Genomic DNA, 18,983 nt, shown 5'->3' on the forward strand with positions numbered 1-18,983 from the left:
AGATGTGCTGAACTGGGATTTTTCATGGTTGTACTAAGAAAACCACTCAGTCTCCTGTGAAACACAGAGAACCGCAGGACAACCCAGAATGAAAAATCAACTCTGCCAAAGGCTCTTACAGAAGTCCCCAGGAAAACAAATATTTCTGTGGCTAGAATGCTTCTTTCTAGCTGAGAGGAGACATATCTATTTTTATGTTGAGAATTGCTCTTATATTTTTCTTCTGGAGGACTCTGCAAATTGCCGTAGCAAATACAGACCTTGTTATATGACATTTGTCTGTGACCTTACCTTAATATTGCATTTTTGAAGGCTAAGACTTGCCTAAATAAGTATCTTTACTAAATGTTTGTAGGCAAACTTGAAAGATGACAGTTAACAAATCTTAGTAATGATCAGTACTCTTAAAAAAGAATGATGTTCCTCTTCAGGAAGATTGAATGATTAGTGGGGGCTTTTTAATCCTTGTTACATGTTTGGCAAGATGTAGAGAATATTAAAATATTACCTACTTCTTTTCTGCTGTATTAAGAGGAATAGGAATGGATCCTCAAGCCCTGACGCCAGTGGTTTCCCACTTCAGGTTTATCTGAGATTGATTTCATGCTGGAAATGGTTGAAAAAAGAGCCAAGAAGACTCCTCACAAACTTGATGGATGATTGAGGCTTTGTTGCTTGGACTGTATTCCTGAGCCTCTTTTATTTATAATACAGATACGTTCCATGGATTTCAACCTTCTCCCTGGTGTTTGTATTTGTCTGTAGCAGGAGAAAATAGAGACAGAAGTGTCACTGATTGGGTGTTGAATTCATGATGGACCTTAGATCAGTTGTTAACAAATTCTAGGAAAGATGTCAAAATGCAATAGTAGTATCTTCTGTCAAAGAGAAACCAATAGTGTTGATTTATAGAAGGAAAGTAAAGAATCTTTGAGGAATAATGCTTGTCCTGTTCATGTGTGAGATCATTCAGTGTCTCAGCAGAAGTTGTCCAGCCACTGAGTTTGAGCTTTTCCTGTGGCTAACAAAGAGTGGAACTGAGAAGGTTTCTCATTCCTTTGACATGGCTTGACTGGAGGTTTCTAGATATCTTGGTGTAAATAAGACTGTAAATAACAATTCCTTTATTGATAGTTGCATCTAAGTAGCCTTGAGGTGAGGCAATAGGTGTAAAGTGAGAGTATAGTGGCTGCAAAGTGATTTTATTTTATGTCATGCACTTTGATGTTTTTCCTTTGCAGGCTCTAAGCTCTTGTGAAGGGCACCAAAATTTCAGTTTTTAATATAAAAGAAAGCAGTAGCTGTATGAGAGCGATCAACTTGAAATTATAAGCCCTGACACTGAAAAAACAGAAATCTCTAAATAGGAAGATGTTTCTTTAAATGTCTTGATTTAGGGATGATGGGGCAGTTCCTGATATTGAATGAGAAGGGTTGGCAGTAGGAGAAGTACTTCTGTAGTGCTGTATCCTTATTTGATACCATTGCTGAATAATGCTTAATGGAGTGGTTATTCCAAATAGCACATCCAGACAAAAGCGATCCCATACTCTTCTGTAAACAAGTGAAAGGGCTAAAATTGAGTGGAGGAACCATATTGGTGCTAGACATGCTTTATAAAGGGAGTAGCTGCTGATATATCTCCTCAGGAATGACCTATTTACAACAAATTCTGTCTTAACAACTGTATTTTGAATGCATTTTTTTACTTTTTTGTTACATAGAATCGGTCCTTAATATATTTAATATTTTTAGTGCCCTACAGATACCAAAGCAACGTTTGGGGTCCACCTTAAAGTAGTAGGAGACTGGACAGGTACGTAGAAAAAAACTCCTTTCAGAGACCAATATCTTTACTCAAACTTTCTGGCTTCAGCACAGTTTTACCTTGATTGCAGCATACTCTCACCAAAGAACATTTATGCTTGTTTTCTCAAAGATGTTCTTATTACATTCTTGATGGAACCTTTGCTTTATTGAGATGTGAATTTCTCCAGATAGCATGTTTCTCCAACTACTAACAGATGTTCTGATCACAATTTAATGATTTGCAGTCATCCTCAAGCTTCTGCCTCTTTTTCTTATTTTTTTGGTAGCCTGCTGCCCCTGTACAATGCCTCTGTACATAGTAGAGACTGCAGAAATGCTGAAATGTGCAGCTCTCAGATAAGAGGATTTTAATGCCAACGATTTGAATGGCTGCCAGGTTAATTAACACCCATGGAACAGTGAGATTACAGGTTGCTTTCATGTTCTTCCATGCTCTTCCATTGCTCTTTGAATGTCCTCTAGACCAAAGGTGTAAACCAAGATTCCCTGCAGAGAAAAATGTTAATTTCCTGCTCCCTATACAGTTTTATACTCAAGTACTAGTTGTCATCATTGCTTGGCAGCTGACTTTCTTCTTGCTTAGCATAGCATTTCCTTGTAAGGAAGATAAATAAACAACACCATCTTGTTCATTTCCTACGAAGCAATGTTTTCCGTGTTAATTTGTTTTGGCTCGTGTTTTTATGGAATGGAGTCAAATAAACTAAACCCTAAAATGGATTAGACCGGTTCAGAGAAAATAAGTGCATCAATGTCTGTTCAAGTTACTGGTCCAAGTGCATACTTAGCTGTGGAAGTGTCCGAAACTTTAATAGGAAAAGGTTAAGAGGATAATGTCATTTGTACATATAATGCATAATTACCCTAGTTTTCTGTCCTTTCTTAAAACATAAGTTGTTGGCCTGACAGTGGCAGAGTACGGGTCTAACTGGTCTTTATTATGCCTCAGTATGTTGTTTTTGTGCACCCCTTCTACCTGGGCTGGGACAGGACAGTAGTTACCCCAAGAGGAGTGGAGAAGTGACTATTTTCATTTGGAAAAAAACTCACATAGTTTTCCAAATGAAGAGGCATCTTTGAAGTCTCTTCCTCAGTGCTATGAATTGCTCTTTAATAGTATTGAAATGTCTTTCTTCCAGCTCAATATCTGTGTTCTCCACAATGAAGCAGATCTGCCTAAGTGGTACTGTGGACACTGTCCTAAGTAGAACTTATGACACTGTTACAATACAGAGAGCATTTGTTATAGTATATCTACACAGGGATATCTCTCCCTGGGTCAAATGTGCTGGCAGGAAGCAGGCTGTTTACCCTGCATCTCTACCAAGCAGCCCTCTTCTCACTTGTTCCCTTAAGCCCTCTGACAGTTAATGGTCTCTAATCCTCTGAATGTTTGAGGGGAATACTGAAGAAGTACTAAGACATTTGCCACGTTCCTTATAATCTTTCTTAAGCATATTTTAATGGCTGCTCCCGGAGACAGGATATTGGGCTGGGAGAGTTTTTATGCAGCATTCTGTCATTTAAGCTCCTCTCACAACCTATTCCCTCAGCCTTTATCCTATTTATTCAGATTCTCTGTGTATCACATTTTCACTTTCCTGACAGTTTATGCGTGATACCAAAGAGAGTTAGCAATTTATTTTAGAGATCTCAATTACAGGCTTAAATTAAAGGGATGCAAGAAGAGTGCAGATACGGTGTGAAATACAGAGAAGAATCAGTTCATTTGAGATGTTGCTCTCCTCACTGTGTTCAGTTTCTGCTGCCTACACCTGAAACACATACAGACAGAACAATTGCCTGCCATTAGCTGTAAGGACATGAGCTGGGGATGGATGCACAATGCTGGCAAATCAATTCTGCAAGTTATGTTTCAGGTCGAGTCTCTGACACTGAGTCTCGTGTTTTGAAAATTGAATAGAATACCTTGTGGCCTTAGTGATTGTATTTTGTCAGCTGGGAAAGCAACTGTGTGTCAAGAGAAAAGATAAGGGATAATGGAATTATCAGCTACTGGTGAGATGTTGCTGTTAATGCTAATTATTGTCCGTATCGCAATGCATAAAACTGTAGATATCCAATAACTCGCAAGAGGCAGCTTCTGAAAAAAAGCAGTCACTTTAGAATTATTTTTTCTTTTTGCACAGAAACAAATATATAGTGGATTTTAAGGGAGTATATGTAATTATTTGCTTTTTAAAGCAATGATTTGAATATCACAAATTGTTTTACAAAAGAAGTAAGGGAGAAAAATCTTCAGAAATTATATCTCTGAGACCTTTGCAAAGATAAGAGTCATCCAGATCCCCTACACAATGTATTTCTTGCTTTAGAACAGTCAAGAACCTGCACTTCTCAGAAGCAGTGCATATATTTCCAATATAAATATGAGCTCTTTCATTTCTTGTCTGTTATGGTAGAATGAGTAAATGTATTGTGTTTAGCATTCATGTTCATTACAGAAAACAGACATACACTGGCAGTAGAATTCCTGTAATGTGGTCTTAGATGCCTGTGTAGATTCTTTCATGTGGACTGCTTCTTTTGGCTTCCTTTGTAGACTTCTGGCCTACTGCTGTGTCTCTTTCAGGAGACAAACCAAGCCCCAAGCATGCCTTTTTACTCTTCATTGATTTTAAAGAAAATCAAGTTATGCATCTCTACTTTAGAGGTACTTAGTTAATTGAACAGATTTTTAAAGGTCATCTACTTCAACCCTCCTGCACTGAACAGGGACATCTGCAGCTGGACCAGGTTGCTCAGAGCCCCAGCCTGACCTTGAGTGTCTCCAGGGATGGGACATCCACCACCTCTGTGGGCAGCCCTGTACTTGCTGTGGGTTTCCAAAGGTGGCTGATCTCAGTAATGGCAAATGTGAAGCCATGCAGCTTGGACTAGCTCTCATTCTGAACTACACCAGCATATCTTACAGTGCAGCTGCCCAGCAGGTAGTGCTGGTGGGTCACGGCTTTAAACCTCATAGGTCACTGGTGACAGCAGGACAAGGGGAAATGGTTTTAAGCTGAGGGAAGGGAGATTTAGGTTGGACGTCAGGGGGAAGTTCTTTACAGAGAGAGTGGTGAGGTACTGGAACAGGTTGCCCAGAGAGGTTGTGGATGCCCCGTCCCTGGAGGTGTTCAAGGCCAGATTGGATGGGGCCCTGAGCAGTCTGGTCTAGCATTAGGTGGGATGGTTGGTGGCCCTGCGTGTGGCAGGGGGGTTGGAGATTCATGATCCTTGAGGTCCCTTCCAACCCTGGCAGTTCTGTGATTCTGTGATTCTGTATCTGCAAGGATTTTCTGTATGAGTCCGTAATGAGATCTGTAGATGAGCTGATTAGCAAGTTTTGCTATTAATGACCCTTCTGAACACCTATTCTGTTCTGCTTCTCTCATACATCTTTGGTCAGCTTTTTCTCAGTCAGCTTTGAGAAATTTGGTTGCTTAATATTTACAAAAGGATTTCAAGTTGTTTCTTCCTCACTTGACACCTACTTTGTCTTAGCGCTGTCACCTGTCAGAGTGTGCTACCACTCTTCTTCCTGCTGCCTCAAGTGCCACTTGTTTAGTCTGAAAGCTGACATTCCATCTGGCACCTCTGGAGGGAAAAGGAGAGAACCCACAGACTGTGCTTGATGTGTCCAGCCTCTCAACAGCAGAGAAGAAAACACAGCAGTGCAAGACAATGCGTCTCATTTACTGGCCAGACTTCAGGGTGCTAGACAGAAAGTGGTACTGATGGTGTTGAAATGACAGACTTCTGAAGCCACGCAACATGATTGTGTGGGAAACGAGCAGACAGCACTCAGAAGTGTTGAGGTGAACTGCATGCTTTAAGGCATTAAAACATTGCTGTTATGCTGCAGGCTGTTTCTGGAACAAATTGAGATGGGATTGTTTTTAAAACACTGCTGCTGTTCTGTGCTCTACGGTAATTTTTATCTTATACTGAAATCCTCCTGCCTTTCAGGTGGTTATGATCCTGGAGAATATTTGCAAAACCTATCCGCCATTCTGAGCAGCAAGGTAGAAATTATGAAAGTCCTATAAAGCACTTTAATATGACCCTTAAATCTGAGACTTCTATCCACTCAACTTAGTACACATTGTGGCAACAGGAGGTGCTGAGCTAGAACCACAACAGATCAGGGGGATGCTCCAAAAGTAATGCCTCCTATTTTATTATGTCAGCCCACAATGTCAGAGTTGAATGTACAGCAGTAGAGGTGGACCCTTCCCACCAATATTCCACTACATTTTTTTTGCTGTGTGACAGATGGCAGCAGAGGAGCAGTCTGACAAAATGGCATCTGACATGGAAGTGTGTATGAAGCAAAGGTGTGTCACTGAGTTCCTCCATGTGGAAAGAGTGGCACCCACTGACATTCATGCATGCTTTCTAAGCATTTTTGGAAACCAGACAGTGGATGTGAGCACAGTGATGCTGTGGATGCTGTGTTTCTGCAGTGGTGGTGGTGATGTGAGAAATAAGTTATGCTCTGAATAGCCATGCACAGCTGTACTTCTGAAGCAGTGTTTATAGTTTCTTCGTCATTCCATTAATGACAGTGACTATATTGAGAAGTAGTGTTTTATAGCTGAGAATTTGCTCTGGGAAATAGTGCTTTTGTGCTCTTTGTATCTGTTGTAGTTTCCATGGAAGTAAATAAGAAATGTTTTTGGAGAGACCTATGTATTTTAGTGTATTAATCTGCATTGCTGTAGAAAGCAGTGTCTCACCAGAAAATACGTATCTTAGCTTAATTCTTCCTGCTGGAGATGAGGATAGACATGCTCAGGAAGTCCTTGAGGTTGTGAATTTTTATCAGATACTGTCATAGTCTTTTTTTCTGGAAGATCCAGGTTTCAAGCAGGTAGTTTCAAGAAAAAGAAAATATATTATGCAGTTGAAAACAACAGAACTCTTTTTCCAGAACATGGCAAATGTATGAAAACATGGATCTTGTTTAACCCCCTATGAGCTAAAACCTCATCAAGGAGTACACAACATGGAATTTTCATCTACATCTCTAAATTCTTGAGCAGGCTTAATTTGTAATGCAGTTGTTTGACCCGTTGGAGATGGACTAAGGATTTTTTTACTGCTCTCCAGAAGACAATAAACATGCCTTCCTTGTAGCTCTGAAGGAGGCATAATCTGAACTTTCTGGACAGGGGGGGGTTTGTCATATCTTTGCGGAATATCTTCATTACCCTCATAAGACCTTGAAGCTCCTAATATAGAGAAGATCTGAAGCTCACTGCACATTGCTGCCCTTACATGGTATAGGAGCTAGCAAAGCAATAGTATTTTTTTAGTAACCCAGGGAATAGTTTGGGAGATACTGAAATAGTCGATCACTCTGTCAGTATCAGTATTCGTAGTGGATCTTGTTTCACTGGAGGAGTGTGAAGCAGAAGGTGATAAGAAGGAATAATATGACTACAAAGTCTGCCAGCAGGATATGACAGGGTTGTCCTGGGATCATTGTCATTGCTACTGAGTTTCTCTGAAGCTATCTAGTCACTTCTGGTGAGCAGTTGCTCACCTCATTTCCTGTTACCTCCAGCTCTGTTTGCTTTGGGCCTTTCTCATTCTGTAGTAACATGAATTTTGTTGTGTTTACATCTTCCATGGGATTCCTGGCAGGGTGTAAAGGTGTTAATGTTGTGGTAGTGTTGATCGTTCCAGAAAGCTAAGGCAGAGATGGAAGAGATGTTATTTTTTCTCTTATGTTTTATGACTGCTGATTCTTATCTTCTCAGTGAATCTTACTTATGCTTCTAAGAAGATTTCAGAATTGAGTGCTAAAGAGGTTTAATTGTGTTTCTTTTACATAATTTGATATTAGTAATAAAAGTGGTACTGTTACATTACCGGAAGGTTACAATACCTTAACAGTATAATTAGCCAAAGTGTGCTACAAAGAATACTAGTTCTATTCTGCAGTGCTATTAACATTCATTAATCTTTTTATTTATGCATGTAAACAGCTCATTAAAGGCAGGATTAGGAGAATGGAGAAAAAGGAAGATAACAGAGTCAGTTCACTGGCTGTGCGCTGAAAGCCCCTTTTCCCTGAGTAAAGAATTATTGCTGAAAGAACATGTCTGAAGTTTTGACTGCAGCTGTGGATTGTTGAACACTTGAACTGCAGCAGACTGAATACCAAACCCAGTATAATTTACATTGACTCTGATTTAAGCAATTCATGAATTTTTTTCTCCACAGAAGAGACAATCAAGTTTGTTAGGACAGAAGGTTGCCTTGAAGTCTCTGAAATCTTTTCTTTATACAACTTGTTATGTGTAACTCCCTGCTAGTGAGCTCCTGCTCTATTGTTTACTAGCACATAACAACTGATAGGAACTAAATGAATGTAGTGAAAACAGAAAAAAAAACAACCCACACTCTACCTTGAAAGTAGAGTTACAGGATAGGAAGGCTCCAAGAGATGTAGGTGAGTGGGCTTCCATGCAAATCTTTGCTATGGTAATCTGTGTTTCTGTGCTGTGCTTGATTTGTTGAGAAGACAAAGTTGCTTCTCTAGAGTTCCCAGTTCTTTGGATTCATGCATATGAAGGTCCCATTCTTGTGGTAGTTTCCGTGCAGAGGATCAGATCTGCTTCAGGCACTTAATATGTGAAGTCTAGCTGGACTTCGTGGTTCCTTTGTATGAGTGCCTTTAACAGATGTGTAATGGTTTCCAAAAGAATGGGAGAGTTGACACAAAAATGCAAGTCCTTCACGCATGGCTGCACTACTCTGAGGCTGTAGCCCACTTGTTTGGATGCCTCTCAGGTTTTGCTGGGTAATACCTTCCAGAATAACTTCTTGTTTTCTTCCCAGTTCAGTTAAACTTCTCCTTCAGAGGCAAATGAAAAATGCAAACACATTTCAGACTTGAAAATCGGAGTTATCATAATTATTAGTTAAAATATCTTAAAATTAGGTTGAAGAGGTTTATTTCTGGCGCCCTTTCCAAACAGACTGTGAAAGTGTTGTAGTTAATTAGGAAAACAGTATTTCAAATTGGGAATGTCAAAAGAATAGGAATAACAGCTGTAGAAACTGCTGATGTCTATAAACTTCATGAGCAGAAGGGACAGTTACCTATATGTGCTTCTTGCATGATGCTTTGGAATTTCATGGATTAATTTCTATAGAGAAGCTTGCATAAGCCAGAAACAAAATTTGGGATTGTTGTTGATTGTCAACACATTTTTCGGCTTCAGCCTTTGGATGTCCATGGGATCTTTCTGTGCATGAAGTTCAACTCTGTAATGGTTCCTGTGATTTACTGTTTTCATAAAATCACGGAATCATAGAATTGTTTGTGTGGAAGGAACTTTAAAGACCATTTAGTTGCAGCTCCCTGCTGTGGGCTGCAAAACCTTGCACAAGATCTGGCTCCCAGGGCTCTATCCAACCTGGCCTTGAACATTTCCTGGGATGGGGCATCCCAGTTTCTCTAGACAACCTGTTCCAGTGCCAGTTTTGCACTCTCTCCACTTCTAACATTCCTTTGAAATACTGAATTGGAGTCACTGTTCAATAGCAGTGTCATCACTGATGTGGGCTGTGAGGATGATGTGAAGTGTAGCACTATTACCATACAGACTGCCAACAGTGGTGATTGATGGCCCTCTCAGATGACTGTTTATCATGCTGTCTTGTATTGCTCATTAATCTTTGGTCTCTCCTACCTGTCAGCTTATTTCTGCTGATGTCTTACCTAACAACTGGATGGGAAGAGAGAGGGTATTATCATGTTATCTGAATTTGTTTTGTGTTCAGTACAGAACCATGGTGGTGTGTTTAATAAAACTGACAATATTGCAAGTGATACCATGATCATATAATATGAGAGTTGCATTTTAATATTATTTAAATACCAAATGCTGTATAGTTCCTTGTAGGCATGATAGTAATGTTCAAGTTCTGGTAAGGGATCCCATATCTATTCTATTCTATTCTATTCTATTCTATTCTATTCTATTCTATTCTATTCTATTCTATTCTATTCTATTCTATTCTATTCTATTCTATTCTATTCTATTCTATTCTATGATATTGTATTGCTTTCTTTTTTTTTCTCCTTCGCTCTAAGGATAAGTACCCTGCTTTTGGCCAGCTGTTTGTCCTCACCCAGAACTTCATACTGCATCAAAACAGCAATGATCAGCTTGAAAATCTTTTTGTTCCAAGCTGCATTAAAATCAGTGCTGGTACTCTTCAGAAGAGGCAAATTCTGCTTTGGTTCCCTATACCCCTGGCAACCCAGCTTTCCATTATCACACACATTTCCATGCTACTCTATCTAGACTTTGACTTTTGCATATGTGTTGATTTTCTGCTTCATCCAGCACTAACGGAAGAGTTTGAGTTTTTCTCTGAGGCAACACAGCCAGTTTGTGATCCAAGAATTTTTGAGGAGTATCTTGCAACCACAACTCTTCTCTGTCCCAGGCTTCCCCAGGAGATTTATCCCATTCAATCATAAAGGTTATAAAAAACCTGTCACCACCCAACTATATAATTATCAATGGCGGAAATAAGATTCCTGTGGATAAAAATGAGTGTGACAGCCTCAGAAATATTACTTACCATTCTTCCTTTACCAGCCAAACCTCAGAACATGCACTGAAAGTGCTCCCATGACCCCGGGCCAACAGCAGGTTTCCGTACTTGGCAGAATAGGTATTTTGGCTTCTGCAGTAAACAGAATAGAAAGGTTTACTTTACAAGGATTATAGCTATGCTTTTTGTACAAGCTTAAACCACGTACTAAGCCACATGCCAAGCACTGCTCTATACTGGGCTATGAACTTAGTGCCCCTTTGTGTCAGAAAAGTGCAGAAGAGAGATTGTGGGAGCTCACTCCTAATGGGAATGGAGTGAAACTGCCAGTGCAATCCATTTCTTAATAAAAAGGAATCCTTTTGTGAGTGTCAGTCCACTGAATCCATTTGTAACTAAAACCTGCTTTTTATCTCTCAGGCTTTCAGAATAAGGCAAAGCAAAAATGCCTTAAATACTGTATGGAGTGTGAGATGCAGCAAAGTAGCTGTTCTGGTTCATGAGTGAAATTTGAAATGACTCTTGTTACGTGCTGAATGTGACATTCCCAAATGAGACAAATGGTTCAATCATCTAATTATTAACTCGTGTGCTTCAAGGAGAATGTGTAGGAGGGAATTCATAGACTGGAACTCCCTTAGCTGAAATGTAAATAGGATTGCAGTGTGTGCACTGGGATGTGCGAAGCAGAGTGTGCTTTCTTGTTAATTAATGGTGCGCTGGTGTGGAAGGCAGCAGCTGAAGGCAGGGTGCAGCCTGTACATTTTTCAGTGACATTGTAACCCACATTTCTACAGCTCAGCCTTATTCTTGCTCTTCCTCTTTATTTAAACCACTTTGTGCTATGAATAGGAATAAACTTATGGAGCTTGCTTAAAAAAGGATATCATGATGCTTTTTATTTATATAGTTTGTGACATTTGTGCCAGATTAGGCCAGAGTACTGTGTAGTGGAATAATATTCCATGAGATGCAAGTTTTGCAGGGAAAGGTAATATCTTTTATTAGATCGGCTGAAACAGCTGGAAAAAACTGTCAGGCCTTCAGGCATGCAGAACCTTCAGCAGGTTTGACAAAGAGGCAGAAAAGTCAAAGCAAACAGCAGGGAATACAGTAGTATTACCTCTTATTTCTAAGGCTTTTTTTTTTTTTTTTTTTTTTTTTTGAGAAATATGAGCAAGACAAGTAAATAAATAGCAAATGCCCTCCTTCACCCTGCAGTTTTTTAGTTGATTTACTATTTCCATGAGAAATATTACTTGTTTTTCCAAAAATTCAGATTGCCAAAAACACTGTTTCGAGGCCAAAAATATCACTTGTAAATGCTGTCCCCACTGCCTGTTAGGATTTGTATGTCTCCAGCTTTCCTTATCTTTTCTTGGCTGAATTCCTGATTTCACAGAATCATAGAATTATTTGAGTTGGAAGGGACCTTTAAAGGCCATTTAGTCCAACTCCCCTGCAATGAACAGGGACACCTACAGCTCCATCAGGGTGCTGTAGGATGTGTTTGCTATAATGTGCTGTGATTTCTCTCTCCTGGAGGGGAAGGCTTTTGCATCATGGCAGATACAGGTTAGGTTGGCAACTCTTAAGTGGAAAAAGACAGAGACACGAATAGACTCTGCTGTCATTGTGATTTGCATGAAATACTAAATTTTATTTATGTAAACATGGATACACACTTTTTCCTTCCAGCATCTATATATTTAACTTTTTTTCATCTCTTAAAATCTCATTATGTTATCTTTAATAAAGTTTGGATTCAAAGTGCTTGACCATCTAGAAAGAGTAAAATTCAGTGCTTTATGCGAAGCATCAGTGTGTGCCTGGTAATGTGAGAGTAGCCTTTAAATAGACAGTGTTGATAAACTGTTTGGATCTGTGACTCATTTTTAAGCTATAACATTTTAAGTGTTGTTGCACTAAACTCTGTGTTCATGGGCATGGGAGAAGGGTGAGAAAAGGGCTATGAATCCAAATAGTCATGTTGCTGTTTGTTGGACAACTGGGGGCTCAGGAAAGAAGTTTACAGAGGGGTGTGGGCACATTTTTCAGCATTGAAAGAGATTTAGACTAGAGGAAGAGTTCCAGTGGTCTTTGGCTGGCTGAAGTTTGCTGAAATGGCTGCTGTGATGATTTTTCTGAGCTGCTGCTGATAGTTAGCACATCTAGATCCTCTGAGAAGCCTCTTCTTGTAAGAGCAAATGAAATAAATCAGTGGGCAATTTGTGCTCTTCATTGAAAGAAGCAGTTTTAAATTCTATCCCTTCACATAAATTTAACATCTTCCCTTACTCACTGTGGGCACTGTAAGTGCTGTTTTTTTAAGGAAAACGCCACAGACACTCACACATGGTTTTGGAGATGAAGTTGAGATGCTTTGCTGTGCTCTGCTAAGTGGCTGCTGTCAGCCTTGACAGCACAGGGCTTTCCCTCAAGGATTTCACTTGCGCTGTGTGAGCCGAATATCCCTGCAGCTCAGTTGTAACAGGTTTAAAAACAGACAAATCAATAATTAAAGGAAGAAGTTGTTATAATTTCAGTTTTTTTGATGTTTGCTTTTTTTTTTTTTTTTTTTTGTGATGAGCTGAGGGGATTATGCTAATTGTGCCCTGCTACTAACAGGCATGGCAAATGGAATTTTCTCTGTGCAGCTTCCAAATAAAGTAGCATTTTGTTAATCCAAAAACCAGTATAGCATTAATTTAAAAGCCTCCCATATCTCTCAAAGCATATGTACCACCATTTCTGCATGCAGAGGGCTTTATTACTCCCACGCCATTCTGTATTGCAGAAGTTGTGATGGTGCATCAAGTGCATTGTCATTACAAGTCACTAGACGAGTCACTCAGACACATCAAATGAGTGTTCATCATTATATAAGAATTAACAAAATCACTTTTTCAGAAGGTGATCTAAATCATGTTAAACCACAGGTTTCTTGTACTAGAAAATGTTGTTCAGTGTCATATTACACTAACATATTCAATATTTTCTCTCCCACTCAAGGTTAGGAATAATTGTTCTGTTGATAAAAAATATTAAAATATTCAGTAATGAGCTTTTTGCCATGCAAAAGCATGTCTGTTTAATATTTTATTATGTTCATAACACATGATATTTGGAAAGTGGAGACAAAAACCACTAGAACATCCTGCAGTGAAGTCAGCAAAAAATATATTTTCATAAACTTATTAGTTAAGTGTAAAATAAAACTAGCCAAGTAGGTCGTAATTAGTAAGTTTATCTTCAGGGAGTGGGCTGCCTTAAGTAGTCAAGAATTGCTTCTCTTAATTCATATATAAAAAGAAATAACAGAATTACTCACAACAGGGTGAAATTAAACTAAACTTTTGGTACATTTCTTGATACACTGTGTGCATTAACTTTTATCACCTACCCAAAAGAAAAAGAAATAACTGATATCTAATGGCCCATTTCATTTGCCAGTCATTAAAATGATTACCTGCTAAGGTTTTGATATTGTCCTTTGAGAAACTTTAGAAGAGTCAGAGCCTCAGATGTGATTAGATCTCTGGAAAAGTTGCTCATTTCTTCCCAGTGGATCATCTCCAGTTGACTAGCAAAGTTTACATGAAAAATAGAGTCCAGCTGAGCTCTGATCACTTTGTCCTGAGTTATGCATCAGTGCAAGTGAAGAACTTGTATGTGTTGTCTGAGAGAGTCCGACAGCAGGAAACACAGGAAAAATGATTTGTATACATAGTATATATATATTTCTTTTCTTGTTTCTTATTCGGAGCCCTGTTACTGCTACTTCCAGAATTTTGTTATAGCCAAGAGGTCAACTGTAGAAGGATTCAAGGCATTTCCACAACAAGGATAAGTATCATTGCTGGTTTATCTCATCATGAATCTGGGTATTGCATGGATTCCTGGCCTTGGACACAGGCCATGGGAACAACTTAGCACCTCTAATGCAGGTATTCACACAGCTGAGCTGTGAGGACATGGAAGTTGGTGGCTGTGTTTTACAGATGCTTGACTGAGGTGAAGGTGGCTTAGGTCTGTAATATGCTTAATGACCTTACTGAAATGAGCAAAGTCTCAGTGATGAGCAGCATTTATCACAGTGGTATTTTGAGGGAAGAGGGCAGAGTTGGGTGATCTTAGGGCTACCTTACGTTAGAAGGCATGGAGGAAAAAGCACGAAGTACTGCTAGTGTAAAAATACTAAAAACACTCTTTTCCCTCATATTCAGACGTACTGATTGCAGCAGTAAGTGAACTTCAGTAGGATTTTTAAGAAATGAGACAGTACAAAGAGCCGTAATGTACTTAGCAGTGATGTCTCTTTAGGGACATCCTTTGTTAGGCTAAAATCTGCTAGTGCTTCCCTCCTGTCTGTTTTAATGACATACTGGTTCTCTGTATAAGACTTGCCTGGTTTGTGTTTTTGGTATGCAGAGGATTTTGTGTATCACCATCCCCCAGCAGAACAGTGGCTGAAAATAAAACTTTGTCAGCCTTAAATTGCCCCTTATGTTGCACAGGGAATAGTTCATTAGATCTTCATTGAGGTTGGACATTAGGAAAAATTTCTTCTCTGAAAGAGTGGTCAGGCACTGGAACAGGATGCCCAGGGAGGTGGTGGAGTCACTCTCCCTGGAGGTGTTCAAGAAACATTCAGATGTTGTATTAAGGGACATGGTTTAGTGAAGAAATATGGGTGGCAGGTGGATGCTTGAATTCTGTTATCTTGGAGGTCTTTTCCAACCTTGGTGATTCTATGATTCTATGGTCTCGTATCCAAGTCTCATAGTAAGCAGTTGTTCCTCACAAAATCTTTTGTCATATCTACTTTTACCTGGGAAAGAGCAAAGAGGAAGGAACTGGTGTCCATTCTTCTCGCTGGTGTCTATTAAGAGGCAGGGGAAGCTAACTGAAATGCAGGGAATTATTTCTAAATGTAAGAAAAAGGTGAGTGCTGTGTGAGTGCTCGAGTACAGGAAGAGGTTCTCAGAGAGGCTGTGGAGTCTCCATCCCTGGAGATGCTCAGATTCCAGCTGGACAGTACTGTTAGCAGCCCGCTCTTACTGACCTCACTCTGAGCAGTGGGTTGGGCTGGGCAAACTCCAGAGATGCCTCCCATCCTCAGCTACCTGTGATTCTGCAAAGTTGTTACATGATAATATATTTGACTGTAATAATGAAGGTAGGTATTAGTAAGAGAATGAAAGTATCCCTTACTTAGTAACTTCACTGAGACCAAATACAAACAGACAAAAGCGTAAGAAGTTGTCAGTGACTGGTGGTGTTTCTGTTTTAACTACTACAAAAATTTAACCTTGAATGGGATTAATTCAATTATGTTTTTGCTGCCATTTAAATATGTTGATTTAAGAGCACTTGTACTTCTTCAAATGAATATGTATAGAATATATTAACTTATGAACCTATTTATAGACCTGGCTAAAAATACCAGTACATATATGCATGTGGGTGCATGCTAATGTTTAATCTATTTGATGATGGGAAGTGATGTGACTGTAATAGCCCACGAATGACACTGCAGAGTTATGACAATTATTTCCATGAAGACATCAACATTGTGCCCAGTTGGAGAGAATTAATACGAGAAAAGCAGAAAATAATGTAGAGAGAGATTGCAGTGCTGCTGTGGACCTCTTTGGTGCTCCCAAGCCTTGAATCCCATATGCAGGTTTGATTCTTTGTTTCAAACAGCATATATTACAAGTGGACAAGCTTCAAGGAAGAGTGATGGAAGTGTTTAAAAACGTGAAAAGGCTTCTAAATAGGTGACAACGCAGTACAAAGGGGCTGTGGAAAAAGATAATTTAGGAAAACTGTGTGTACCAAACCATGCATAACAACAGAATAGTGAGTAGGAAGGCTCACACCGCAGTTTCTGTCAGTAGCAGAACTTCTGGCCATCAAACGCAGATACTAATTCAGATCAAATACAGGATGGTGGCTCTTCATGCAGAAGGTGAGAAGGTGACACTTCCTTTACTTCAGAAATTCTGACCATTAATAAGTCACAGGTCAAAGTAAAATACTGGATGTTTCGGTTTTTATCCCATTTTGTTACTCATCATATTTTATAGCCCTTCACTGGCAAAGGCTTCTCCCTAAATGCTTTTTCTTTTTTTCAAAGCACCAAGGAAGTGCTTATGACAGTATTTCCAAACTTACAGACCTTGAGAACAAGACAGATTAGTGGGTCTCAAATCTTTTCTAATGCCGTTGGCAGTTTTAAGAAAGCTGACCTAATTATTTTTTTTATTGTTCCAAGGCACTGAGGAGGCATCCATAACTTAGAAGGTTCCAGACTAATCTGCATTTTGCAAAACAAGAGTTGGATGTTTTTAGGTAGAAATAATAGAGTTTACATATGTCCATGTAGTGAAAGATGGAGCTGAGATTTGTGTCTCCAGTGACAGCAGAAACCCAAGGTTAATTACAGAAACATGTTTGCTAAATTTTCAAAGGTATAATTATACAGATAGATCTTTTGGTAGACAAATAGATTTCTGGACCGCAATGTTCTGTGCTTTACAACTGATACGACTATTCTGTTTTTCCAGTTCCATTTCTGTACTGTGAGGGTGGCAAAACACTGGAATGAGTTTCCTAGAGAAGTGGCTGAAGTCCTGTACCTTTCAGTTCAAGAGACGTTTAGATAATACACTTTAAGTTTTGGTTAGCTTTGAAGAGGTCAGGCAATTGAACTTGATGATTTCTGAAGGTCCCTTCCAGCAAAACTGTTCTATCTTCCTCTTTTGAAATCCCCCTGTCCCCTTTATCTCCCACCTTTGTCTGTCTTGGAAGATGTTGTGATCTTTTGGTTGTTTGCTTTTGTTCGTTTATTTATCTGTTACTGCAATTTGAAAAACCTTCCCTTTTTGTGCTTTAGGCTTCTGATACATGCTTGCAGAAGCATCAAATGTACCTATGTCTTGTCAGTCGCAGCTGAAGCTCTCATCACTTCCTTCATCACATTGCTGGATTGTCCTTAAAAGCAACGGTGTCATTTGTACCAATTTGACTTTCGCACTGTGTGCACATGTGTAATAGAAAATATCATAGTCCTGAAGGGTGAATCGTGTACATAATGATCCTATGGAGAAATTAATCCGAAAGAGTTCTGTTCAGTGTGCAGTTTTTCTTAAGATATATAGTATTCCATGTACTGGAATAAGTTGTAGGATGTATATGAAATGAGGTGGAATACTACCATATAAGCATGAGTGTTGCCATGGAAAAATGGATAAATTCATATGGTGAAAAGAAAACACATCTGCCTGGGAAATTTGCCATAGAACAGAGGAAAAAAAAAAAGAAAAAAAGAAGAGTTTAACTAAAACATGATCCTGTAGGAGGGCTGTTTAAGCCAATTCCAGATGCTTTGGCTGCTTTCAGTCCCAATATTCGCCAACCCTGTCGCATTGCTATTTGAAATATTTTCAAGATGGCAGCTTGTTGAACTGAGTCACGGAATGCCTGCAGACCAGGCCATGGAGAAAGGGCAGCACCCTACGAAGAAGTCAGAGAATAGAGATTGGAGATGGAACCCAGCCTTGATGCAGGTAGAATGCTGGTGTGGGACACAGCTGCTCCCTACATGAGATGAATTTAGTCCCTCCCAAATTACAGGCTCTTGTAACATTTGCCAGAGCAGTCTGACACACTTAAATGTACTGTAGTGTTGCACAGTATTGAACTGAGATTGTCTCAGTGTTTTCCGCTGGTTATTCACCTGGTTGTATGTGCTAAAAACAAATAGATCAGGCACAAAGAAGACATTTTATTAATCAAATCCTTCATAGGCGTGACTGAAACTGTGTACTGAAGGTCAAAACGCTCAAGTCACAGAGGGAGATCCTCTTGTTCAATGTTTGCCATTGAAAACTTCCTCTCACTCCTCCACCAGGCATATACAAAGGCTACTTTTGTCATAGGAAGCCTATTTATAAAGAGTTTCTAGAGTGGCACCAGTAACTTGAGTTGTGTTGGGAGATATGAAAAATACATGAGGATTCCTGAGGTGGGGGAGGAGGTTAATGTGCTTGCTCTGACACATAAACAGTTGGATATTTTGCACTAGTTAAATCTTTCATCTCTTGTCTCGCGGCGTTCGAAGATCATAGCTTACCATCTGGAAGGATGACAGCATGCCTGCATGCAGCATACTGCCATGTCAGGGGACTGGCAATAAAAAGAATCTTTGCCTCTTCTTGAAAGTTCAGAAGGAGGTAAAAAACGATAATGGCCAGGTTTTTGTCAAGACAGTGAGTAGGATCTTCCTTGACAAATGCCCAATGAATTTCGTTTCCATCTTTACAGTATTATATTTATCATTGTTGGCCACATCCTGTCTCTGTCCCAGGCAGATACAGGAAGATCTAAGAGCTACTTTTGAAGATGTGTTAAGAATTTTACAGGTACATATGCTTCAAAATTGAATTTGAAGAGATGTAGAAATGAAGGTAGCAACTATTAATGCTTGTTTCTTCTTTGCTGGAGTTTTCTTTGAGATGTTTGCAAAAATTCCCAGCCAGCTGTTGGAAGACTAGGTCATACCA

The 18,983-nt window shown here is 39.4% G+C and overlaps 1 protein-coding gene across 11 annotated transcripts in view; it reads left to right on the top strand.

Annotated features, from left to right (window-relative positions):
• NOX4 (NADPH oxidase 4) overlaps positions 1–18,983 on the top strand; it is a 116,905-nt gene that overhangs the window by 46,467 nt on the left and 51,455 nt on the right. For all 11 annotated transcript variants that reach the window (XR_016463435.1, XR_016463436.1, XR_016463437.1 and 8 more), the window contains one exon: positions 1,756–1,816. Coding sequence is in view for 7 of the 11 variants with exons in the window: in XM_031612407.2 (XP_031468267.1) it covers positions 1,756–1,816 (61 nt within the window). In the remaining 4 variants the exon portion in view is untranslated. The remainder of the gene's footprint in view (positions 1–1,755; positions 1,817–18,983) is intronic.

Source organism: Phasianus colchicus, chromosome 1, assembly GCF_987193195.1.
Source record: "Phasianus colchicus chromosome 1, bPhaCol1.hap1.1, whole genome shotgun sequence".
NCBI classification, from domain to species: Eukaryota; Metazoa; Chordata; class Aves; order Galliformes; family Phasianidae; genus Phasianus; species Phasianus colchicus.